At 37.0% G+C, this 27,417-nt stretch overlaps 1 protein-coding gene and 1 pseudogene across 1 annotated transcript; one reads left to right on the plus strand and one right to left on the minus strand.

Annotated features, from left to right (window-relative positions):
- Positions 1 to 19,118: 19,118 nt before the first annotated feature.
- LOC149847139 (E3 ubiquitin-protein ligase PUB23 pseudogene) lies at positions 19,119 to 20,354 on the plus strand (annotated as a pseudogene).
- A 3,966-nt stretch (positions 20,355 to 24,320) lies between these two features.
- Positions 24,321 to 25,773, minus strand: LOC149847140 (uncharacterized). Its single transcript, XM_089998318.1, has 2 exons — positions 25,646 to 25,773; positions 24,321 to 25,292 (listed from the first exon to the last, which is right to left on the minus strand). The coding sequence occupies exon 2, from the start codon at positions 25,245 to 25,247 to the stop codon at positions 24,429 to 24,431; it is 819 nt and encodes a 272-aa protein (XP_089854444.1). The 5' UTR covers positions 25,248 to 25,292; positions 25,646 to 25,773; the 3' UTR covers positions 24,321 to 24,428.
- Between the last annotated feature and the right edge of the window lie 1,644 nt (positions 25,774 to 27,417).

Raw genomic sequence — 27,417 nt, forward strand, 5'->3', positions numbered from 1 at the left:
AATTGTTATTCAAATCAGGGCCAATTTGTCGGAGGCGTATCTCCTTAACTAGAGATCTTATTTTCGATCTATAAAAAACAATGTCTTTTTAATTGAATCTAGTTTATTTATGCTAATTTGCAGCGATTTTTATAGTCATTTCATGCCCCATTTTGAATAAAAACTATATCCCTATCATTCTACATTATTTATATTGCATAGATTTTAGTCCATTTTTCCATAGTCATATCTTCCCAACGAGAGATCATTTTCCAGATTTGTAAAAAGGGTTGTCTTTCTTTATTTGTCTAGTTTATTTCTGCCAATTTTTATAAATTTTTATATCAATTTGTTATTTTAATTCTGTTAAAAATCAGAATTGATTACAGAACTTCAGGTTCTGTAATAGGTTTATTTCCTGAAACAGAACAGTGACTTCCCGAAGTCACCATTTCTAAACCAGAACTGATTTTCCCATTCTATAACTTGAGAAAGTTTTCTAATCATGTTAGAAAACTTCTCCCATAAAATTGGTACAATTTAAATTTGTATAGTCTCTAAAACATCTAAATTACAGAAGTTTGTTCATTTTTTCTCAAATTCTTATTTTTGACAAAAGACCTTTAATTTCAAATTTTCCTTTTATGATTTCTCAAAAATCTTCAATCTTAAATGGTTTTAAGATAAGTTCAGAGTTTTTATAACGCTTATGAGCATTTTGATACATCATTTATTTCATTTTGCTTAATTTTCCTTATTTTGGAGCTTGAAAGGCCTATTTTGGATGATTTCCTTCAATTTTTCAATATTAAAGGAAAATCCGACTAAGCCTGCATTTATTACTAATATATTTGCTCAATTTTGTAGGTATTTTATTTTCTTTGTTATTTTTCTTTTCAGTTGTTGTATTTAATTCGAAGGTTGTAATTAAATACTCAATAAGAATTTTTACTTTGTGCTTAGTTTAGGAATGAATGAGCATTTAGTGTAAGTTTAATTTCATGATTACCTTGTTCCATTTCTTTATATTTTATTTCAAATACACAATGAAAAAACACGAATGACACATGCACCATTCTAATAAGAGGTAAATAACCCGAAGTAAATGATTCACATTTATGACCATAGTCAAAATGTGAACAATACTTGTGATTTTTATCTTTTATGGGATAAAATTTGACCTCTACTTCAGGTCTCTTTTTGAAAATCATCATACTTATCTAAAATAAATTTTATTTTCTTCCTCTATCAAAATTTAAGATATAAATTAATTTGAGATATATTTATGGCCATAGTCATGATTATATTGAAAATTAATTTTGTTTTAAATCCTATAAAGGCCCAAAAATTTATTTTATTCTTTGTTAGAATTCAAATAAAGATTAAACTAGAATATATTTGTGACCATAGTCATAAATATATTGAAATTTAATCTTTGTTTTTAATTCTATTAAAGAATGAAATTTACTTTTAATTCTAATTTCAAACAAATTCTTTTAATGCATTCATCAATTAAGATAGAATTGCATCATTATTTTTCATCTTTTTCAAATTATTTCAAGTTATTTTCAAATTTTCAAGCAACTTTTGAAATAGGTTTTCAAAAATATTTTTCATTTCTAAATTCAAAGTCATTTTTTATTTCCAATAATAAATTCAAATTTATCTTTTTATTTCATTTTCAATTTTATTCAATTTTAAATCCTATTTCAAATATTTATTTTTCAATTTCCAAATGTTTGACTTTATTTCTAAATTTCTCATTTTTCAAATTTCATATTCCAATTTTGAATTTTATTTCCAATATTAAATTTAATTCTTTATTTCTTTCAAAATTCCAAATTTTGAATTCTATTTTCATTTCAAATCCAATTTTAAAATTTCAAATTTGAGTTCTGGATTTAATTCTAAAATTCAATTTCGAATTTCACTTTGAATTTGAAATTCCAAATTCAATATCATTTTCGATTCTCAATTTTGATTTTTGATTCCCAATTTAATTTTCAAAGTTCAATTCTAAATTTTCATTTCAAATTTCTAAATTAATTCCAAATTCTATTTCAAATTCAAGTTTCAATTTCAAAAATTCATTTCAGTTTCCAATTTTTAGATTTCAATTCCAAATTCCATTTAATTCTTTATTTTAGATTCTAAACTTCAATTTTCAAAACAATTTCAAAATTCAAAATAAAAATCGAATTCAATTAAGTATTAAATTCCAATTTCAATTCTAAATTTCAAATTCGATTTTCAAACTTCAATTCTGATTTCAAGTCAATTTCAACTCTGATTTCAAGTTTCAAATTCAATTCTAATTTTGAAAATTCAAGATTTCCATCCTAAATTCAAAATTTAAACTTCGAATTCTAAGTTTGAAGTTTAGGTTCAATTTCACATTTCAAACCCAATTCTGATTTTCAACTTCAAAATCCTAAAAATTCCAAATACAAATTCAAAATTTTAAGTCGTATCTTTGAATTCAATTCTCAACCAAACTCCAATTTCGATTTTTCCTCTTTCAAATCAATTCAGATTTCAAAATTCTAAAACTTAACTTTGAATTCAATTTCAAAATCTTTAATTTCAAATTTTCAACTCAAATTCATTTCAAGTTTTGATTTTTCAAATCAAAATTGATTTCTGAAGTCATTTCTTAAAAAGATATTTTCAAATCCATTTCACAATCACTTGAAAAACTCTAAATTTCTGAAGCATTTCTAAAAGCATACATATTTTCAAGTTCAAAATCATAGCGCAAGCCTGATTCAATGTGCATTTAGGACTTAGAATAATCACTTAGATAAATTTAGGCAAAGCAAAGGCATGAATTCGATCCTTGGTTCAATTACCTCTGGTAAAAGTACCAAGAACGGTTGAGCCTCGTACCAACGAGCGAATCCCATCTCTCTATTTTTCCCGCAAGATTTCAAAACGAAGGCGAGTAATTTCAAAACATCTTTTTCAAAAGGTCAAGTGAGACCTTGCAAAAAGTTTCTCTTCTCTCTTCTGCTTTTTCCCCTAAAAAGGAAAATGAAGAAAGGAAAAAGAGTAAAATTTTGCAACGATCATAACCTCATCCATGTTAGGGCGGTAAACTCGTACCGGGAGAACCCTAACAGGCTGGTTCAGATGCATCCTCTACTTGTAGTAGTTGGGTTCAATCCTTAGATCTTAAGGATAACCACAACCTCAAACCCCTTGAGTGACCGAGGTCCCATTGAACTCTGTCAGGTTCATAATCAAATACATGTCACTCGGGTTGTACCATCACCGTCTGTCACAGTGAGCGTTAGTCCTGAATGAGTTTATCGATCTAACTGTTACTTGTCGGATATGTTCTTGCCATTCGGACAAGTCAGTGCATCCCACACTGAGAATATATATACCCGACCCCATTTAGTAATCCCCCCTAACATGGCCATCAACCACGAGATTCATGAGACATTTAAGTCTGATTCATATGCATGCATAACTGAGCTCTCGGCACTATGACCATCATGAGCACCTCACCTCCTTTGGGTGGACAACGTACTCTGGCACAACAACCTTTACGAGTCTAGTTGTATAACAACATTCATGAGCATACATATGACTCAATCTCAATGGATTGGATGCTTGGTGTGAATCCCCGTAACGAGCAGTTGGCCTATTCATGGCACAACAACTACTCTGGCTCTGTGGCCCTTACGAGCAATGGCTTAGTCAAGGCACAACAACTATTTTGGCTCTGCGGCCCTTATGAGTAAAGTGCCCTTACAAGCGAAACATGAAAATGGGCCATTCTGACAGCGTTCCAACAACATGGCATCATCGTGCGATTCAACTGATTCTATCAGCTCTTCTGCCAACCATTTTGACAACACTTCTCCTGCTTCGATGGTAGGAGTGAGTCAAACTTTTCTATGTTGTAGAAAGTACTTGACGGAATATGGGCAACACCTCATCTATATGATGGAGTAACATGCTATGCTCTTTTTGAGCTTGGTTGAGCTTCTTTAGAATTTTCTACAACACTCTCTCTCTTTATCTGAGGAAGCACACATTTTCTTTAAGCTCGGTGAGCATCTTTTCAGAATTCCAGCAGCACTTCCCCTCTTTGACGGGAAAATCACTACGCTTTAACTCGAGAATGGATGTGCACCATTGTGCATACTTTGCATCCATCAAGGTTCGATAGAACCTTGGGCCATATCTACGCCATGCACAAGTGACTTAGTTCTTACGAAAAAGCAGTTTTATGCAAAGGCGGAGCCTTTCCAATATGGGCTTAAAATTGAATGAAATTGAAAATGAAATTGAAAAATGAAATAAAGAGATAATTTTGAATTTATAATTGAAAATAAAAAATGACTTTGAATTTAGAAATAAAAATTATTTTTAAAAACTTATTTCGAAAATCACTTAGAAATTTGAAAATAACTTGAAATAATTTGAAAAAGATGGAAAATAATGATGCAATTTTATCTTAATTGATGAATGCATTAAAAGAATTTATTTGAAATTAGAATTAAAAGCAAATTTCATTCTTTAATAGAATTAAAAACAAAGATTAAATTTTAATATATTCATGACTATGGTCACAAACACTACAAGAAACCTGTGGATTAACGACAACCTAAATCCGTCGCTAATCCGACGCTAATCTGTCGCTAAACTGTTTAGCGATGGATTAGCGTCAGATTAGCGACAGATAACTTTCATCGTAAATTTTTTGACGCTAAGTAGTGCCACAACTTATCCGCCACTAATTCCGTCGCTAATTTGCGACGGATTAGCGACGGATATGATCCATCACTAGTCCTTCGCTATTTTAAATTAGCGATGGATAATATCTGTCGCTAATCCATCGTTAAATTTAAAAATAAAAAATAAAAAAATTTGCTCGCTGCCGGCGCATTCTCCGGCAGGGAGCAATTTTTTTTGTACAGAACCGGCATCGGGATGCTCTTCTGCAGCGAGCCAGTCACGGCTGGAGACAGGATCCGGCGAGGGAGACGGGATCCGGCGAGGGTCGTAGTGGAGACATGATCCAGCGAGGGAGAGGCAAAACAGGCGGTGGAGACTGCCGAGGGGCACCGCCGGGAGGAGCGGTCAAGGCAGGCGGCGTAGCCAGGGTTCACGGGGGAGAACTTGCAGGAGGCATCGGGTTGGACGACGACGCGGAGGATGGAGGTGCCATTGGTGCCCGAGCAGTCTCCACCGAGAGGTGCCTGAGAATGGAGGTGTCGTCGGGCTGGACGACAAGACGGGGACAAAGGGATCACTGCAGAGCGACTGCAAAAGTTGCGTGTGGTGCGAGAGGTGCCGTCGGGCTGGATGATGAGACGGGGACGGAGGGATCGCTGCAGAAGTTGCGCGTGGTGCGAGAGGTGCCTGAGAAGGTCGACCTCCGTGGTGTGAGAGGTCGTTGCACATCGTCAGAGGAAGGTGGGGATGGTTTAAATCGAACGGGAGGAGGGAAAAACAGAGGGAAGAAAATTTTCGAACGGGGGGAGGGAAAATTTTGCGCCTTAGGCGAGACGGGTTTAAATCGAAAATTAGCGACAGAATTAGCGAGGGAATTTTTTCGTCCCTAATCCGTCGCTAATTAGCGACGGATTAGGGACGAAAAAATTCCCTCGCTAATTATCATTTTTTGTAGTGTTTTGGCGACAAAAAAATGTTGTCGCTAATCCGTCGCTAATTAGCGACAGATTTAGCGACAAATATATTTTCGTCGCTAATTTTGCAAAAATTCCAAATGTTAGCGACAGATAGTTTTCGTTCGCTGATCCGTCGCAAATTTGCGATGGAAAAAATCTGTCACAAATTTCCGTCGCTAATTAGCATTTTTCTTGTAGTGAAATATATTCTAGTCTAATCTTCATTTGAATTCTAACAAATAATAAAATAAATTTTTGGGCCTTTATAGGATCTAAAACAAAATTAATTTTCAATATATTCATGACTATGACTATAAATATATCTCAAATTAATTTATATCTTAAATTCTGATAGAAGAAGAAAAAAAAATTATTTTAGAGAAGTATAATGATTTTAAAAAAGGGACCTGAAGTGTAGGTCAAATTTTATCCCATGAAAGATAAAAATCCTAAGTATTGTTCACATTTTGACTATGGCCATAAATATGAATCGTTTACTTAGGGTTATTTACCTCTTATTAGAATGATGCACATGCCATTTATGTTTTTTTATTGTGTATTTGAAATAAAATAAAAAGAAATGAAACAAGGTAATCATGAAATTAAGCTTACACTAAATGCTCATTCATTCCAAAACTAAGTATAAAGTAAAAATTCTCATTGAGTATTTAATTACAACCCTCAAATTGAATACAATAACCGAAAAAGAAAATAACAAAGAAAATAAAATACCTGCAAAATTGAGCAATTATATTAGTAATAAATGTAGGCTTAGTCGAATTTTTCTTCAATATTGGGAAATTGAAGAAAATCATCCAAAATAGGACTTTCAAGCTTCAAAATAAAGAAAATTAAGCAAAATGAAATAAATGATGTATCAAAATGCTCATAATCGTTATGAAGACTCTTGACTTATTTTAAAACCATTTAAGATTAAAGATTTTTGAGAAATCATGGAAGAAAAATTCTAAATTGAAGGCCTTTTGTCAAAAACAGGAATTTGAGAAAAAGTGAATAGACTTTTGTAATTTAGATGTTTCAGAGATCATACGAATTCAAATCATACCAAATTTGTGGGAGAAGTTTTCTAACATGATTAGAAAACTTTTCCCAGTTACAGAATGGGAAAATCAGTTCTGGTTTAGAAATGGTGACTTTAAGAATTCACCGTTCTGTTTCAGGAAATAAACCTATTACAGAACCTGAAGTTCTGTAATCAGTTCTGATTTTTAACAAAATTAAAAAAACAAATAGATATAAAAATTGGCAATATTAAACTAAACACATAAAGAAAGACAACCTTTTTTACAGATTTGGAAAATGATCTCTCATTGAGGAGATATGACTATGGGAAAATGGACTAAAATTTATGCAATATAAATAATGCAGAACGGTAGAGGTCTGATTTTTAATCAAAATGAGACATGAGATGACCATAGAAATCACTGCAAATTGACAAAAATAAACTAGATTCAATCATAAAGACACTGCTTTTTACAGATTGGAAATACGATATTCGATTAGGGAGATACGCCTCTAACAAGTTAGCTCTGATTTGAATAACGATTTGCTGAATAACACCATAAATCACAATAGCGATTTGCTGAAGACACTATAAATCACAATAGCGATTTACTGAAGACACTGTAAATTGCAATAGCAATTTACCAAAAACACTCTTAGTTGTAATAGCGATTTACTGAAGACAATTATAAATCGCACAACAATTTACTAAAAGACACTGTAAATCGCAATTGTGATTTACTAAAGAAAATTATAAATCGCAATTGTGATTTATTGACGATTTGCTAAAGAGGACTACAAGTCACAATGGTGATTTGTCGAAGGACACCATAAATCGAAATAGTGATTTGCTAAAGAAAGTAGCAAGTCGAATGATGATTTGCTGAAGGACACTACAAATCGAACAATGATTTGCTGAAGGATATTGCAAATCGAATGACGATCTGATTTGTATTGTAAATTGCTACTCTCTTATTTGATTTTTATTGTAAATCGCTACTCTCTGATCTGATTTTTACTGTAAATCGCTACTCGCTTATCGGATTTTTACTGTAAATCACTACTCTCTGATCTGATTTTTATTGTAAATCGCTATGCTCTGATTTGATTTCTACTATAAATCACTACTTTATGATCTAATTTTTATTGTAAATCATTACTCTTTGATCTGATTTTTATTGTAAATCACTACTCTCTGATTTAATTTTTATTGTAAATTGTTCTTTTCAACAGAGAGAAAATAAAAAAAAGCACAGCCGCTCAGCGAGAAATCTTATTGCTCTTTTCAACAGTTACAAGAGAGAAAAAAAAGAAAGAATTTATACAAGGCAAGGGCGACAACCCTAAACCTAAACAAGTTGGATCTGATTCATAAGAAACCGAGTCTCAAACATAAGCCAAACATAAGCTAGAGAATAACACTTCAAAACCCAACTCAATTTGGGCACATGGATGTAGACTTCACGTGTTTAAAACCCATCTCAAATTGGGCCTACCTTGCCCACTAAGGGCCACACATTACAGCTCTGATGGCAGTCAAATTGCATTAGCGTTACTGCAGCAACACAGTGTTTGAAAATGTACTTGGCACATTTTGGTAAATCCCCCTAATCAATCAACTACAGCTCAGCAAGTAAGAGACGGCAAAAGGCATCCTCCACTAGGGATGGCAGTGGACTGGGGGGAAATGGGGCCCCGCCCCACCTCATTTTGTTTGGACCGGAGATGGAGGACATGAAACGGGGATGAACTTACGCTTTCCCCCACCCCGTCCCTGCCTTGCCCCGGCTGGTCCCCAATCTTTCTTTAGGGATGGCAATGGACAGAGGTGAATCGAGACCCCGCCCCACCTTGCCTGGTTCGGACTGAGAATGAAGGTGGGGATGAAGGTTAAAATCCAAACCCGCGCAGGAATGAAAGTCCAAATTTTGAGACCCCACAAAACTCTGTGGCCCTACAGTTACTTTTCTCATGAGTCATCTTAATGACGCCAACATGGGTGCACCCAACCACGTGCCATTATCAAATCCAACTTCCCTTTAGCTTTGACTCATCATTCCAACTGCTACTCGAAAATCACTAGAACAACGGGTCGTCCTCACCGAAGGGGCAATAAAAAATCATCCAATTCAAATCAAATCAAGTGGGTGATCATAGAATTCAAAAGTAAGTTTGATGCATATACTTAAAATAATAATAATAATAATAATAATAATAATAATAATAATACCTATTTCCTGCTCCTTTTTAATTATTGCATAAAATAAGATTCTCAATTCAGTCATTATAACCAATATCTGTCATTTCTCAAACCGTTCAAAGCTACCAGGGTATAATAAGATTACTTACCAATAATAAGAGCATACCTTTTTTTTAATGGCTGACTGATGTAAATCCATGGACGGATTTATGAAAGACGACCTACCGAACTACATCTACTGCCACGATTAATCTAAAATTAACTAACTTTATCTACGAAAATAAGATAAAAACTAAAAATAATGAAAATTCAAATAACTGGATTTAACTCTCATCAATTCTGAATTAACAATTAGATATCTTCTCCATTTAAAGAAGAAGATTTCCCTAATCTAATCAAACCAAACTGTCTTCTAAGATAATCTTCTGAAAAGTAAATCTATCTTAAAAGTGTGGATTCAATATAATGATCTGAGTTAAAAAAATCCAAAATCACAAATAAAGATCCAAAATGTAAATTAATCAAAATTTATGGATCCGAGTCTTATGCTCCACTCCTGCATCATTTTCGTCGGGTTGGAGAAGACTTGCTCTCAAGTTTGGATCTCGCTTGTGCTTCTTTAAATTTAGTTTCACCTTGTGGGTTATGGGCGCATAATATGAAACCAAGTTTTTGTGTTGCTTTGTAAACTGAAAAAACCAAGATCTGCCCCAACGTGCACACTGAAGCAAATAATATTCTTTTCCAACCAACCAAAGTCACATGAGATGCCTTCAAAATAAAATGGATCAAACGGATCTAAAACAAATGGTTGAGATAAAATTTGATCTAGATAAGTTGAAGGTTTGGAGCAAGCTTGGGTAAGGCAAGGTGGATGTCAAATGAGTTTGGAATTGATTAGGGCATAGAAAATAGAAAGGTTCTTATTGGATTTCGTACAACAAGCTCAAGTTTAGATCTAACTTAAGGTTTTTGAGTATTTAGATTCAAGACATGGTTTTAGATCTAAACCTTCTTGAATTGGATTTGTGTCTTGAGAAAGATCTTAAATGGGTTCTATGGGAGGATTGTTAGGATTGGGTTTTGATTAGGTTTCATCTACTTGGGTTGGGATAATTTTGAAAATGTAAGCTTAAAATGGATACAAATCATCAACAAATTTGATATACATTAACTTCTTTATCTCCATCCATGTTGGGAGCTTATCAAGTCCTTGACTCCGATGAGTTCTCTATAATTCAGTTCACCAAATCTTACCGAGTTGAGAAGATGCTAAGATGACTTTACCAAAAACTAAGAACTGGTAAAGCTCAAACAAGTCATCCATCACCTGGGTCAACTCATTGAGGCTAATTGGATCTCGATAACCTGAGAACTTTGGAAGACCCAACTTGGTTTTAAATGCCTCCATGTTGTATACAACTTCAATTTTCGGTGGATATGTTGGGTTTGAGTTAAGTTCAAATTTGGATATGGGTTGGTTGGGGATTTTGGGGTCTTTAGTTATATTGGGTCAGGTTTATATAGGGTTTGAGGTCAGATTTGGGACCAATATGTTGGGTTGGGTATAGATCGGCAGGTTTATGATTAAAATTGGGTCCAAGTAAGTGTTAAATGGTTCCAAAGAAGGGTTTTGAGATGAACCAGTTTTTTTTTTACATGGGGAAACCACTACCAAGATCAGCGACCTAGTCTTGCTGGCTCTGCCTACCATACTTACGATCACTGTTTGGCAAAGAGGTAGGTGGTTGAGATGAGGCAAATTGGTTTGCAAAAAAACCTATTTCACTGACAATAGATAGAGGGATGGTGGTGTGGAGGTAAGGGTCTTGGCAACAACCCTCCACACCCACCTCTTTGGGTAAGCCATTGATGGGACCTTCGGCCAATGTCTAGGGTTACCATCGGTAGTGGGTGACTGGTGGCCACCTGCTTGCCAGATTCTGGCTGGTGTGAACCTGACCAACGGTATTCAAATTATGTTACGGTCCAATATCTAGGAAGGGCGTTAATTAAATCTAATGCTTTAGGATCCATATGCCACCAAGGGGTTTTTTCAAGTCAAAGAGAGGTCAAAAGAGGTGATGTGACTGCTGATATGGCTTTTTCTCATAAAGAAAAGTTAATTGACACATGTTCACACTAGAGTAAAGGAGAAGAAACCAAGTGAGGCTCATAGGTAAAAGAAAGTTAGGGACATACCCTACTTTCCAAATGAGGTATTCTCTACATTCCAAATTGTTGAAATTGGAAAGAGGGTCCAGCTGAGGTATTATTACCTTTTTATAGTTATTATTTTTTGGGTAAGATTAATGTGTAATTAGGATTTGGTTAGGGAAGAACTCCTGTCAGTCTAATTGACCCCCTTTATAGTATAATTCTAACTACTAGTTAGGTCTCTATTTTGGTAGTTAGAGGGTATATGGGTTAGTTTTTATTTTTAGATTGAATTTGGACTCAAAACCAAGTCAAACACTATAAATAGAGGTTTGGGTCCCCTTTTGAGATTTATACAAGTTGGAACTCATATTTTATATCTCTTTCTCTCTCTGGCTCATATGAAGACTAGGCCCTGAGGTTGGTCAGTCACCTTTCTCGAAGAACCCAAGCTCTTTTAAGTGAAAACACTACATCGAAAGCTCTCTATATTTCTCATTTCCCTATGAATTTGTTATACATCAACAAGGTAACTAAGGACTCCAATTGCTTTGTCACTTTTTTCTCTGAGCACGTGATCTTTTAGGATATGAAAACAAAGAAAATGATTGGTAGTGGACGTGAATCTGCAGACTTGTACTTCTTGGAAGCTGATAACTGCACCTTTCTGACTCAGGGGAACACCAATCTATATCGACTTTGGCATCACATGCTTGGTCACCCATCTGATAGTTCTCTGAAATCTCTTTTTCCTAAACTTGATAATCGTTTTGACTTGTGTGATGCATTTCAATATGCTAAACAATCTAGATTACCTTTTAAAAACTCAAATGCTAGAGGTGTAGATGTTTTTAATTTGATTCACTCTGATGTTTGAGGCCCGACACCCATGGATTCATATTCTGGGGATAAATACTACGTTACTTTCATTGATGATTATTCCTGTGTTACCTATGTTTATTTTTTAGAATGCAAAAGTGATGTTCTTGAGAACTTTAAAGAATTTCACCGTATGAGTCAAAATCAATTTGGAGTCAAAATCAAAATGCTCCAATCTGATAATGGAGGAGAATACACAAGTGATGACTTTAAAAGTTACTTGGCTAGCCAGGGCATCATCCCACAAACCACTTGTGTTGGTACCCCTAAGCAAAACGGGATCACCAAGAGAAAAAATTGGCATATTCTAAATATTGCTAGAGCCTTTATGTTTGAGATAAAAGTCTCCAAGACCTACTACTCTAATGTCATGGTGGCAACGTGTCACGTAATAAACCACATACCTAGCCAAGCCATCACTAACCAAATCCCCATGAAACTGATCAGGAAAAGAGGAACATCTCTCAATCACCTACGAGATTTTGGATGCAAATGCTTCATTCATATACAATAAAAACATTGTGATGAGTTGGAAAAAATGGTGGTCAAATGTATTTTTTGGGGGTATTCGTCCACAAAAAAGGGATATAAATGTTATGATCCAAAAAGTGAAAAATTGTTCTTCTCTCGTGACATAAAATTCTTTGAAAATAAACCATATTTTGCTCAACAAGATTCTCTAATTTTTTACTCACCTTAGGTTGAACAGGAAGAGCAACGATCGAAGCTAGTGTTGCTGACCTTAGACATCATGGAATCAGTTGCCCTCAAGGAAATAACAAACACACTGGTGGTTTGTGCACCAACTTCAGAAGTTCTCACAAGCAGTTCAAGTAGGGAACCAACATCAAGGCCAATGATGGATGACCTTCAAAGGTCCACTAGAGCCAGTAGACCACCTGCCAGCTTTAGCGACTTCTACACCTACATGGCTATCGGATCCATGCCATATTCGATTGAAAAAGAGGTCTCATTCAGCAAACTTTCTCAAGCCTACTCCCCTTACCTATGCAATGTGTACTCCACGTCTGAACCGACTTCATTTAAGGAAGCCAACTCACAACCCGAATAGAGAAATGATATGGCTGAAGAATTACATGCTCTACAAAAAAATCAAACTTGAGTGGTGGTCAAACTTTTCTCGAGAAAGAAACCTGTTGGTTGCAGGTGGACTTACAAAATTAAATATCGTAGCGATGACACTATCAAAAGAATCAAGGCCAGACTCATAGCCAAGGGATACAACTAGGTTGAAAGGATCGACTACCATGAGATCTTTGCTCCTATGGCGAAGATGAATTCAATCTACATCTTGATATTCGTTGCCACCAACAAAAGATGACCCACTTTTCAACTTGACGTCAAAAATACTTTCCTACATGGCAATTTGGAAGAGGAGGTATAGATGCACCTCCCACCAGGGCAGAACAAAGACCAGGCAAAAATATGGTGTGCAAACTCAAGAAAGTTATCTACAACCTAAAGCAATCAACAAGAGCATGGTTTGCCAAAACTAGATGACCACTTTTTGTCGCCATTATAGACCTATAGCAGTGGCAAAGAGAGCACTAGCGGCAACAAAAGTTGTCGTTATTGACCCTCATCCTTGTAGTGTTAGTGAGGCTCTCACATCTTTCGACTTCCACAGAAGTTCTGCCAAGTACTCCATGTTCACCTCTTGTGGCAACCAAGAGACTATCATTGTCCTTGTATATGTTGATGACATCATCATAACGAAGACAACGCTAGACTCATTCAAGATTTGAAGAAGTACCTTCATTAAAAATTTGAAATCAAAGATCTCGACCAATTGTGGTACTTCTTGGGCAATGAATTCACCCACTCCGACCAAGGTATTTTAATATGTCAAAGTATTTTAATATGTCAAAGAAAATATATTATTGATTTCTTAAAATAAATTGGGATTTTAGGAGCCAAACCCACGACACTCTCATCGAAATGAACACAAAAATGATGAAAGAAATAGGGGAACCCATAAAAGAAGTGGTGAGTTTCCAACGACTCATCGGACGACCGATATATCTAACTATCACTCGGCCCGACATTACATATACGGTCAACCTTCTCAACCAGTTCATGCATAACCCAAGACAACCACACTTAGACCTAGCTCATTGAATACTAAGGTATCTAAAAGGTACACCTGGCAAGAGGATCGTCCTAAGTCGCAACGATAATTGTCACTTACTCGACTACACCGACGTTGATTGGGCAGGGAACCCCAATGATAGGTAGTCTACATCCGGCTATTGCACCTTCGTAGGAGGCAATCTCGTTACAAGAAGAAGTAAAAAGCAAACTCTTGTTGTGCGCTCTAGTGAAGAGGCCAGAGTACCGTGCATTGGCATCCACCACCTGCGAGCTAGTCTGGATATATAAAGGCTCTCCTCAACAACATGGGATTCAGTGGACCAATGGAGCTTAAGTGTGAGAACCAAGCCGCCATACATATACATATCAGAGCCAACCCCGTATTTCACCATAGGACAAAACACGTAGACGTCAACTGTCATTTCATCACCGAAAATTCCTATCTAAGGTCACAAGAACTTCTCATGTCAACACCAATGAACAGCTCGCAGACATCTTCACAAAAGCCTTATGCAGAGACAAATTCTAGTACATCATCAACAAGCTGGGGTTGCTTGACATCAGTGCACCAACTTGAGGGGGGGTGTTATCTCCTATCCACTGTGTCATAGGGATCTCACCGGTTGAATGGAGAGGATCGGAGTTACCTTATACATTCTCAGTAACTCCCATCAGCTAGAGCTGGATAGGATCAGAGGAGTTACTCACTCTCATGGGAACTCCACATCATTCTCTTGATCCTTATCGTTTTCCCCTTTATATTGTTTCTCCTCTCATTTGTAAAATATCAAGTGGCGTGAATGAATCGAACGTTCCTCCTGTTTCCCAGTGGATGTAGGCAATGCCGAACCAGGTAAAACCATTTGCCATATTAATAGTCTATTGTTCTTTAACTACCGCATTCGCATTCGCATTCGCATTCGCAATCGCACCCACGTTTTGACAAATGCTTCTTTCTTTGTATTTTTCATAAAAACTCATCTTAGATATACGATAATGATGATTTGTTTAACGAGAATCAACTCGTAGATGATCTGATTACAGTAAAGCTTGAAAAAATCAAAGGCCTATAACATGTGAAACTTTCTAGACACCTAGAATGGTATTTTTTACCCCAAAAAAATATGATCAAAATGCTGATCCTTAGCATTTGGACTATGCTGAATCCGTCTATGAGATCTGATTTTATCAAAACAATTTGCAGTATATTGATTTAACGACATTTGTGTATACAAACATTTGTAGGAAATATTTTCTCTCTCTCTCTCTCTCTCTCTCTCTCTCTCTCTCTCTCTCTCTCTCTCTATATATATATATATATATATATATATATATATATATATATATATATATATATATATATATACACACACACACACACACTTTATAAACATTTTTATTAGAAAAATGTGGCATTGAGATCTAACTTTCAGCATATGCTCCTCAAAAAAATATTCAAAAAAATCAAACTTGGAATTATTGGAAGGATGTCCTCCTCTTTAAGGAGTGTCATACTTGTCAGCATATGCAACTCATGACTGTACTTGGATATTCTCTCATGCAAAGAGAAACGCATGTTTGGTGCCAAAACTTTGTAATTATGTAGCAATATACAACTTTTTACTTAGCTGTGGTACTGAATATTGCTGGAAAGATAAGCCACCCAACAGGTTTCCCATGTAAAAGAACATGTAATTTCTATTTCTTTAATAAAGTTCTAATACCTCTTTCAAAAAAAAATAAAGTTCTAATACACCGGTAATGGTCTGCCTAATTAACCGTAACTTGCCTATCAATAAAAGAACTTTTATATCCAATATCAGAGAAGAAAATATATTAAAATTTGGCAATTCAAGATAATGGTTTCTGAACTTTGGAGGTCAAATCTATGTTTGTATTTAAGCAATTGCCATACTACAAAAAGAGGAAGAAAAATGAATCATGGGTATTTTCTCACGTTTTTTAAGTGATACACTTTTCTATAGGTCTTTCTTTGCAAATTCAAAGTCAAAACAAGCAAAAAGCAGCCTACGCTTCTTACAACAACCACGTTTTTTTTAACAAGAGTTTTGTTGGAGTGAATGAATTAATTTACTCGCCTTTAATTTTTCATTTAAATTACCTTATTTAGGATAATAACAACATGACAAATATTGTCCTTCGGATCTGCTGGTATAAAAGTATCGGCCAACGAGAATCTCATGATATATATTTTTTATTTTTCAAAGTCGGCAAAATATCAGCATACATAAATTGTATAAAAATGCAACAGTGTAAAATTTTAACGAGAATATAAAAATATAAAAATATTTGTTTTATCACATTAACATGCAGATAAAGATACTAAATTTTCAAAATATGTGATATATATTTTGTAATTAACACATTTTTGGGAATTTTTCAGCCTTTCAAATTTCGATGATAAAATCAAGATATTCTAAAAATATGATAGAGAAATAAGAAGAATCCTTTTTTCTTGGTTTCTGTGTAGGGGTGGCAATCGGGTCGGGTTGGCAGGTCGTGTCGGCGGGTCAGCATACCTCAACACGAACCTGACCCGTTTATTAAATGGGTCGGCTGTGGCAAACACGAACCCGACCCATTTATTAAATGGGTAACCCGACACGACACGTTTAACCCGTTTAATAAACGGGTCGGGTAGGGTAAACGGGTTGGCGGGTCGGGTTCGGGTAAACGGGTTGACTCGACCCGCCTAACCCATTTATTAAATGGGTTGGCGGGTTGGCATACCCCTAACACAAACCCGACCCGTTTAATAAATGGGTTAGGCGGGTCCACCCGTTTACGACACAAACCCGTTTAAGCCAAACCTGAACCCGGCTAAGAAGATGGTTGGTGGGTCGGGTTGGCGGGTCGTGTCAGAAATTGCCACCCCTATTTCTGTGTAAAAGGATACATACAATTATCAGCAGGAAAAAAAATAGGGACTTAATAATATATATATATTTTTGTTAATAATGGGAAGAAAAAAATCTCCCTCTCACCGAGTGAACACAGCAAAGGAGCAGCTGGATTGCTTGAGTGAGGAAGGTAGGATGAAGGATAGTACTCCCCCAACCAATAATGGTGATGTAAAATGACCAAATCCTGCATCAATTATTCATCCAACTTTGAAGAAGACAACCTTGATGCATGCTTGACTGCATAAAAACGCCCCTTCCAAAATTTTATGTTCAGGCAATGGACCAGGCTGCACCAAAGTGGTGCCCACCAAGCTGTTGATGGGCCAATCCTGTGTCTCTACAGTCGGCAGCCTAATTAGACTTGACAAGGGTCAGGTCAACCCCACTTGCAAGACTCAGCCATCGGGTCAATTACAGAGGGAAATTTGCAATCAAGTTTATTAAAAATGATGCAGAGGTCCAATATTGGCCCATGAAGCTCGGCTATTTTTAACAAATGTAAAAAAATACAAAAAATATTTTTAATATTATTTTAATGGTTTTAACACCTGTCACATTCTGATTGACACATGATGTTTTTTTATTATTTATTGGCCGATACAGAACCGATTCACTTGAGTATCGGTATTGAACAATACGATACAAGTGAATCGTTGGCCAAACGATTCAGGGCCGACATCGATAGTGACAACATTGATGAATTGTCAATTCATCCAAACAAGCAGATCCAACCAAATTATTGTTCAAATCGTTCAAGCGAGTCACTTGGACCTGCAAACCCGGCTCAAGTTGATCAAGGTTCTCTTGACATTACTGAAGCAACAAGAACCATGCAATCTGGCGCTAAATTAGAACCTCTTTGTTCCCTGTGGCAAAATATTGGGACATGTAATTATTAAAAACATGAAGATATAAAACTAATGTAAAGGAAAGAATAGAAAAAATGCAAAGTTTTGAAGAGTGGTTTCATTGGTCAAGTTTTTGGTTAATATCATGAAATCTTTGGATAAATCTGGTTTTTTGGAAAATATCACACTATTTCAGAATATATCGATCTGTAAATATCGCCAAAAAATTCATTATGTTACATAGAACGAATCCAACAATGTTATACAAAGAAGCCATGATATTTGCGACCCTCGTGGGTAAGGGACCTTCTAATGTAAAACTTTATTTATTTTTATTTCTTTTGCACATCTGGCCCTGTAGACGTGATCTACATATTTAGTGTAGTAGAAAGTGGCTCATCCAATATTCTTTTTTTAGATGTGTAAAAGTTTTTTTTCGAGGTTAAAAATTAAAATTGACATCAATGTACCCAAAAATCTTTTTTGTTAGATAATTAAAGGTAAAAAGGCCCAATCATTGATGTTACATTGGCTGGCCATGAATTGGCAAAACCCTTGAGGTCCACACCCAGCTTTGACCTATGCTACCTGTGGGTTTGTTACTTTTCAGCAAGGGATGCTACCTGTGGGTTTCCAACTTATGATATCCTGACATTCACAATATAACATAATTTTGACCCTCAAATCATCTTTTTACATCAAAAGAATATGATTTAAGAGTATAATGTTATCCATGTTCAAGATACCCATGGGGTAGATTTGGTCAAAGCAAACTTTATGAATAGTTTCAAATTACGGAGGTCCTTACCACAAGAGGATAGCAAATCTTATCCCTAAGCTACATAGAACGCCAACGAAGGCCAAAGTTTATGTTCAAGTCAACGGCGTCAACATATCAAGAAAAGAAATTTGAGAGAGAGAGAGAGAAATAAGAAAAAGAGAGGGGCAATCAAAGAAAATTCAAGTATCGACAGTGGAATGGTCAAAGGCTGCACCGTCCTTAATTAGTTGAGACTTGAGAGAGAGATTTGACAGCCTAAACATGGTTAAAGTTGGCAACTTCGCGTCTCTCTTCAACAATTTTCTCCTCAATATCGCGGGCAACCCTTGTTTCCTTTGACCTCTCTCTCTCTCTCTCTCTCTCTCTCTCTCTCTCTCTCTCTCTCTCTCTCTCTCTCTCATATCGTTGACTTGCTTTCTCCTCTTTCATATAAATCATCCCCTCCCCTTGGCTTCCTCCAATAGCCCACAAACCAAATCTCTCTCTCTCTCTCTGCAAACTACCTGTATCATTGCTTGGTAACCTATTGGGTACCGAAGAATTTTCAGAGTTTGGCCTTTGGTGCTCTCTCCGATGGATGTGGTTGAGGTTCCTCCCTTCTTCACCTGCCCCATCTCTCTTGATATAATGAGAGATCCTGTTACCATGTGTACAGGCATCACATATGACAGAGAAAGCATGGAGAAGTGGATTTTCTCATACAAGAACAAGGCCTGCCCTGTCACAAAGCAGCCCTTGACAGACTTCAGCATGACCCCCAACCACACCCTACGCCGCATCATACAGATCTGGTGCGTGGAGAACGCCTCCCGCGGCGTCGAGAGGATCCCCACACCAAAGCCTCCCGTTGACACATCAGCTATCCTCAATCTTCTGCAAGATTTCCAATCTCACAACCACGAAGTCCAATTGAGATCACTTCTGAAACTCAAGGCCTTGGCCTCCGAGAGCGAACGCAACAAAAACTGCGTTCAGTCCACCGGATCAGTGAAACAGCTCGCCGCACTGATCCAAACACTCACACAAGAAGGACAAGGTGACAACGAATCCGAGAGACAGTTGGTCATTCGAGAAGCCTTGAACCTTCTCTACATCGTAGGGATCACACAGGAAGAATTGAAAGATCTCACCTCCAAAGGTGTCGATCTGATTGAATCACTAACGTGGGTGTTGCTCAAAGGTGATTGCCAATCAAGGATGCATGCTTGCTTTGTGCTGAAGATGGTGTTCGAGGGGTTGAACCCCGTGTTCTTGATGAGTGTGAGGGGAGATCTCTTGTCTGGTGTTGTCCAGATACTGAGAGATCAAATATCTCACCAAGCAACAAAGTGCTCATTGCAGGTCTTGATAGAGTTGTGCAATTGGGGGAGGAATAAGATCAAGGTGGTGGACTGCGGTGCAGTTTCAGTGTTGGTAGAGCTCATCATAGACACATCAAAAAGGAGGATGTGTGAGATGCTCATGTGGCTTTTGGATATGCTTTGTGGGTGTGCTGAGGGAAGGGCAGATTTGGTAAAACATGCAGCAGGGATTGCAGCAGTTTCCAGGAAGATGATGAGGGTCTCACACACTACCAATGATAGGGCTGTTAGGATCTTATACTCGTTATGCAAGTACTCAGCAAACCTCGGTGTGATTCAAGAGATACTTCAGATTGGAGCTGTTTCAAAGTTGTGCCTCGTACTTCAGTTAGAAGGCAGTACAAAGACAAAGGAGAAGGCCAAGGAAATGCTTAAGATTCACTCTAAGATTTGGAGGAATTCCCTATGTGCCCCTAATCATTTATTGTCTGACTACCCCTCCAACTAAGCACCAAAAGAGAGATTTTTTTTTATGCTTCTTTCTAGATTTTAAACTTTTTATACAATTGTTAAAAGTGTACATAAGAGAATGATTATCAAGAGCCTTTTCATGCATCTAGCAGGTTTTTCTGTCTCTCCTCCGATTCAAGCAATTTGGGGCTTAGAGACCAAAATATGAGAACTGAAATATGGGCATTTCCAACACTTTTTAACAAATCCAACTATGTGGATGTGCTTGACATGATCAATTTGCTAGGAATCAACCATTTATTCATGTATTTTTTATGAGAAAATATAATTTTTAAATGCTTGAATATTTATGAAGAATATGAGCCATAGATTTTAAAGCCTTAAAAAAATATCATTTATGCATCAAAATCTGATGATTCAAGAACGTGTTCTTATAAAACCAAGTATGTAGATTACATCCGTGTGGTTTAGATTCAAGAAAAAAGAATAAAAATTCATGAAAATTGCAGTTGACACATTAGTTCTCATATTAGTACATCGTTGATTTTGAAACTTATAAAAACATATCCATGCATCGAAATCAAATGATTCAAGAACTGATTCCTATAAAAATAAGCATATTGATCACATTTGTATGGTTAGAAATATGAAAAAAATACAAAAATCTAACAAAATGTCCATTTAAGAGGTTTGGAAGGTTTTTCTATTGGAGAGGTTTATATATATATATATATATGTGTGTGTGTGTGTGTGTGAGAGAGAGAGAGAGAGAGAGAGAGAGAGAGAGAAAGAAAGAGAGAGAGAGTTTTCTTTTTTAATCTCAGTGTTCTGATGCCACTTATTTTTATGATTTTTTGGGGACCAGCCCTGGATCTGCCAACTACAATGCATAAGCAGGATCTTTTAGTGATTGAAAATTAATGGCTTAGAATTCTCGTAAATATTCTATCATTCAAAATTATTTTTTTTCATCAAAAATACATGATCCAACAGTCGATTCCTAACAAAGGGGTCATGCCAAATGCATCTGCAGAGTCAGATTCACACAAAAAAGCATCTGAGATACCTAGTTCACATTCTGGTAAACATATTTTAAGTAGACATATTCTAGTAACTGTGTGTGTCTGTTGAAGAGGGAAGGTCCAAAATCTACAAGTAGATCTGGAGAGTCTAGTTTCTGTCAATTGAATGGCCTCTGTTGTGTCTCACAATTTGTCTCCATGTCCCTCTCATATGCATGCCGATCACCACCCTAATTCTGTTGCACCCACTCTTGCAACCACCACCTTGCACCTAGGGAACAATTGGATAGCTAGAACAAAGGAGGTGTTTGTGTCATAGTATATGATTAAAAGAACGACAATATGACCCCAACTATTTCAAAACATATTGAGAACTCATGCGTCAAAATCTAGAGATTGAGAATAAGCAATGTGGAAATGTTGGGAACCCATGCCTCCCTCCTGTCCCCTATCATGTCATCCCCTAACACAGAAAATACGTTCACCGTGTTCCTCTGGCTACAACAATGATTCCCTCAATTGCAGTACACGATGAGGAGACAACACAACTCACAATAAAGAAGGTAGTCTCCGCCACAATATTAAAGATGTTGGAGAGAGAAAATAAGGAGTTACGGAAGCAGGTGAGGAATTTGAGGAGACAAATATGGTCACAATATGATACAGTAGTGGAGATGATGACCAATGTTTATAATAAGATCAAGAGAACCAAGAGGCCACTGAGGAAAGAAAGTCCACCAAGAAAAAAAAAAGACGATTTGTATGTCATAGTTCCTCTGAGTCGTTAAGTGCCACTGAATAAACATTATATGATTTTTTTATCCCAATACACTATAAGAAATCAGTGAATTAGCAACGACCCTACTCCATCGCTAATCCGTCGCTAACGTGTTTAGCGACGGATTAGCGTCGGAGTAATGACGGATGGCTTTCATCGCAAAATTATAGTCGCTAATTAGCGACAAAAACTATTTGTCGCTTGTTTCGTCGCTAATTTGCGATGAATTAGTGAATGACAAGTTCTGTTGCAAAGTCGTCGTTACTATAAGAAGATTTTGGTTTTGCGACGGATTAATATCCGTCGCTAATGCCATCACTAATATAGCGATGAACCCAGTGATGAATTAAGATCCGTCGCAAAAACAATGACCAGCTAGTAAATAACGACAAATTAAAATTCATCCCTAATCCATCGCTAAATTACATGCCGGTACCAAATAGCGATGGATATTTCCGTCGCTAATCCGTCATAAAAAATAAAAAAAAAATGTTTAAAACATAAATATCGAGAAAAAAAATCTTGCAATACAATTTGTATTTCCTGTAGAATTTATATTTCCTATCAAAATATATATAAAAGGAAACTAAAACAATTAATTGATCCACTACAAAATTTGCAAGTTATAATTATTTACAATTGAACATTTAAATTTTTTTAAACAAAAAGAAGGTGCACCAAATGCAACACATGAATCTAATCATCGCCAAGATTTTGTGCGTCTTCTTCTTCATTGTCTCGATCTGCGCCTTCAGCTTCACTACGCTGATTAGCGCCAACAACCTATAGAATGATTTGGATGTATTGCAATATTTGATGTGATTGTATTCATGCTTGCATGTAGTTACTTTAAATTTGATTGTGACTTTCATGTGAAATTGTATAATGAAAGCATGCATAATTGGTTAGCATTCTGATGATTCTCTGATAATTGGTTAGGATACTATTTATAACATCATACGACAAAATGACTGCAAACCGTGAATGGATGCACCATAGGATAATTGACAATGAGGTATCGCATGATCATATATGGATGGTGTTAAAAGTTTTATTGAATTTGCATCGGCAAGTGTCAGTACAGTGGATCCTACAGGTCGGATTAGGTATCCCTGCAAGATTTATAAGAACAATCGATTTGTAGAACCTCATGGCGTTAGACATCACCTATACAGAAAGGGTTTTGTGAGTGATTATCGAAAGTGGACCTTTCATGGTGAAGAATTTATGAACAATTTTGACGCACGGGTGGATGTGGTACACGATAATTCATATATGAATTTGATATTTGATGGCGCAGGAATAGAACTGGGTTCTGCTATGAGTCCTAGTGATATAACAATTAGGGTAGAGGAAGAAACACCAAACGATGCAGCTAGTAGATTTTATGATTTACTTAGAGATGATGATGAGCCACTTTGGAATGGTTACGAGAGTCACATTATCTTGTATGCAGTTCTTCAACTTCGTTTACCAGCCTTGTAGAGAAATTGGAGGTGGACAATTTGACCATCCAATCCTAATAACCATATGACTCATATGACATTGGACATTGTGGAATATACGCCTGTGTTATAGCCAACTATTTTGGTAAATGAATAGTGCCATTTTACGGGGCTTTTGATGCTTTTTTTTTTCTTGTGTATTCAAACCTTAAATCAACTAATTTGGACATGTGAATAGGTTTTTATAAAGTTTGAAAATCAATAATCTAAATGAGCTCTTTACGAGCCGAGTCATAAGCGACTCGTCTCGTTCACAACCCAACTTGCTATAGTGAGTCTCGCTTTTATGATTCAAGTCATGCCTTCAATTTTGATAATAATTGTGAGAAAGACATGTTGAAACAAACCAAACTAGGGAAAACAGAAGGGGCTAAATTCAGCCATTCCTTTTGATCTCTCTCTGTGTTTTTGAAAGTGATCTAGCCGACTTCTTTGCCAAGGACAAAAGGACAAAAGGACTCTCTCTCTCTCTCTCTCTCTCTCTCTCTCTCTCTCTCTCTCTAACGGAAGCACGATATTTGGATACGTGCACCCCAGCTACACAAATGAACTTGATCGGTTCCAAATTAATTATGGTCCGTCACACTTGAGCAATTGGACACTTGGTCCAAGTGAAATCTGAAAAGGAATATCTTGATTTAAGAAACCACCATGCTCATAACTGTTGAATGCAAGTAAATCTACAATGTCATTAATTATAATCCAACCCCTTTTAACATATTTTGGTATTATATTATTCAGAAATAAAAATCATATATAGCAATATAATTTTTACACATTGTTTTCCTTTGCGTTTTTTGTCATAATTAGATGTGATACAAATGCCCATAACTCTGCAGATCAGTAGAGTTCCAACAGTTGGGCACAAAATCTGGGCAGAAACTAAAAAGGTCTGCCTTTGGAGCCTCTTCAATGGTGGGGTGCTGCCAAGTAGAGTTTGGAATTGCTGGATTAGCAATATCTTGAATACCCAACTCACATTGAAACCCTGCAGACCCATAGCGTCCGTCTTCTGTGAACTCATGACACCTCTCACCCAACTCCCTCACTGCATCTTGATCACAAAACCTGTGCAACTGAGCAGCCATCTCATTGTTGGCCTGAATTGCGCCGAAATCAGACACATTCCGATAGATCCCAATGTCAAAACTCGATCCGAATGGCGCTGTAACATCCTGCAGCAATGGTGCTGAATTGGGTTGTGAGTAGACGGGCTGAGTCTGCTTAATAAAATTGAGAGTTTCTGGCTGTTGTGACATGAATTTCTCATAGACGAGGGCGAGATCGATATCCGGAGCTCTACTGCCACTGGCCTCGCCTTCGAGCCCACGATGATTTCTCCATGGATCGGAATCGGAAGATAAAGTGCTCGAATCCAACGACGTGGGGTCTCGATCATTATTGGAGATCCTTGTGGACTTGGCCCTCCGGCTCTTCCTACAACCACCACCAACAGGGACATTCCTCAGGGACCCTCCCTTGGTCCAGTACCTCCGGCATGTCTTGCAGAAGTAGCGAGGCTGGCTGAGACTGTAGTTGTTGTAGTAACAGAATTTTGTGTTGGTGGACTCGCACCTTGGACAGTTCGGAGCTGTCCTTGTGTTGGGTCCCCATCCTCTCTCCATGAGTGTCCTCTGGCAAGATGGTGTTATCTTCTGCCCTGCTCCTAACTAAACAGGAAAAAATGATACTCCACCATCAGTCACATGCAGATATATGATATTATCATTATGTGTTTGCTATACCAAAAAAAAAATTTTTAAGCAGAACTAGAAAATGGTAAAGAACACCGCTCAACCATTATACAAGAAAAGCGTATCTCATTGACAAATGATAAAAGCAGATAACCTATAGAACAGAAAAACCAAGAGAAAAAAGGAGAACAAGATATATAAAAGGAAAATTTACCAGAAGAACAGAAAAAAATCCAAGAGAAAAGAGAATGATACTCCCCACTGCCTCACCTCATTAGAAAAGAAAACTTGTGCAAGAGTAACCAAATCAAAAGAAAAGAAAACTGTACCTCATTAATTAGATCAACTCAATAATAATTTCTTATGCTCTGACGGACCTGCAACAGGATTGGTAGGAAGAGAAACTGGTGTGGATGGTTACAAATGAGAAACTGAAGGTGTATCTGGAACGAGATGATTTATCCAGAGAGAGAGAGAGAGAGAACTAAATTTAGTGTGCATGTAACGTCGAAGGGTGGGGAAGGGTCTGGGGACACGTGTTGAGATATCATTGTTTGGTGAAAGTGGGAGGGGGCTTTGCTTGCTGTTCAGGGTCGGAGTGGAGAGAGAAGGGTGCAACTGTCCAAGACCTCGTGAGCTAGGGCGGGTAGTGATGTGGATACATCAATTACCAAACTAACCCTCGAATTCTTTTTTCCTGATCAGCATGTCCCTACCAGTGGGCTCGAACCAGCAGTGGACCAAGCTTTAGGCTCATTAATGCAACCCAGGTTCCATATCAAGTGTGTAGACTTAATTAGCTAGAGTTTAGCTCTCCCACAAGTTGAGTACGGATCCCCTTAATTTGACATAGGATAGGCTTCCTTCAAACCAATGCCTAGGATTGGTTCACATTCTCACCTGGATGCATCAACAGGATGGCTAGGTTCGGTTATGTCAAGGCTGGGATCCTTTTTTTTCCATAAGTCTAGCCAAGAGTAGATTGCTAGACTCATCAACTCAGCTAAAAGATTTAGTCAACTGGAAGGGAAAAAGTTTATCTAAGAGAGGCTTGCTTGCCAAATGAACCTTTTGAAAGTAAAATTATTTTCGATTTAGGGGCATTACGGGAACTGCAGAGAAGGGAAAGGCGTGAGTTGCACGTGCAAGGTGATGGGAAACCTTACACGAAGGGGGCGGGGGAACGCCTAAACCGCACGTGCGAGGGCGAGGATTTCGGTCGACTGGCACGACTCCCCCACGGAACCCGTGCCAGTGCTTTGAGGAAAGGACCAAAATACCCTCATACTTAATTTTGTCCGATTTTCCAGTTTAAAAAAATCAACCAAACGGTTGACCTTGATTTCTTTGCCACGTGAGCATGTGGGGGGCGGGGAACAGAGTCATATAAGGCTTCTTCCAATGGGTCGGATGCATGAACCTGGTTGGTGATGTCATGAATTTGGGTTTGGAATCAGGACCCGTTCAACCCAGGACCAGTTTACTCGGTTTGGTGGACCCACACCAGAGCATTTTTGGTTTCGTTTTGAGATCCTAACCAGAATTTGTATCCGGTTCATGCTGTAGAATAGAGAGAAAGGCAAGAAGGGGGCTGTGCAATGTATCGCTCTTTTCTTTTTCATTTAATTTTCTGAAATGGATCTGGATCTGATGGGAGAGCTCTCCAACTAGTTCAAGTCAACCTAGAATTACGATCTATTTTCATGGTCCAATCCAGGATCCATATCCAAGTATATATTGGTGAGACTTAAGAATCTGATGCGAGTTGCGATCTAGACCTAGTGAACGCAAACCGATCCACATCAGGACCAACGAATGTGTACGGGGGATCGACAACATTGGATCTGGGTCCTACTCATTTTCTATAAAAAAATAATAGAAAGTCCACCAAATGACTCAGATTATCCGTATCACGAAAATCTCGGCAATGGAAAATCGTGATAATTTGGAGAAGTCATTCTTTAAGGAAAAGATATTGGGAAAATTACGGCTATGAAAAAAATTAAAAATACAAATATACAAATTCATAAAAATAATAATATAACAATATTTAAGAAAAAGTAGTTATCTTGTATTAATATCACAATAAATTTATCACAGA

This window comes from Nuphar pumila, chromosome 2, assembly GCF_984573655.1.
Source record: "Nuphar pumila chromosome 2, dmNupPumi1.hap1.1, whole genome shotgun sequence".
Classification (NCBI taxonomy): Eukaryota; Viridiplantae; Streptophyta; class Magnoliopsida; order Nymphaeales; family Nymphaeaceae; genus Nuphar; species Nuphar pumila.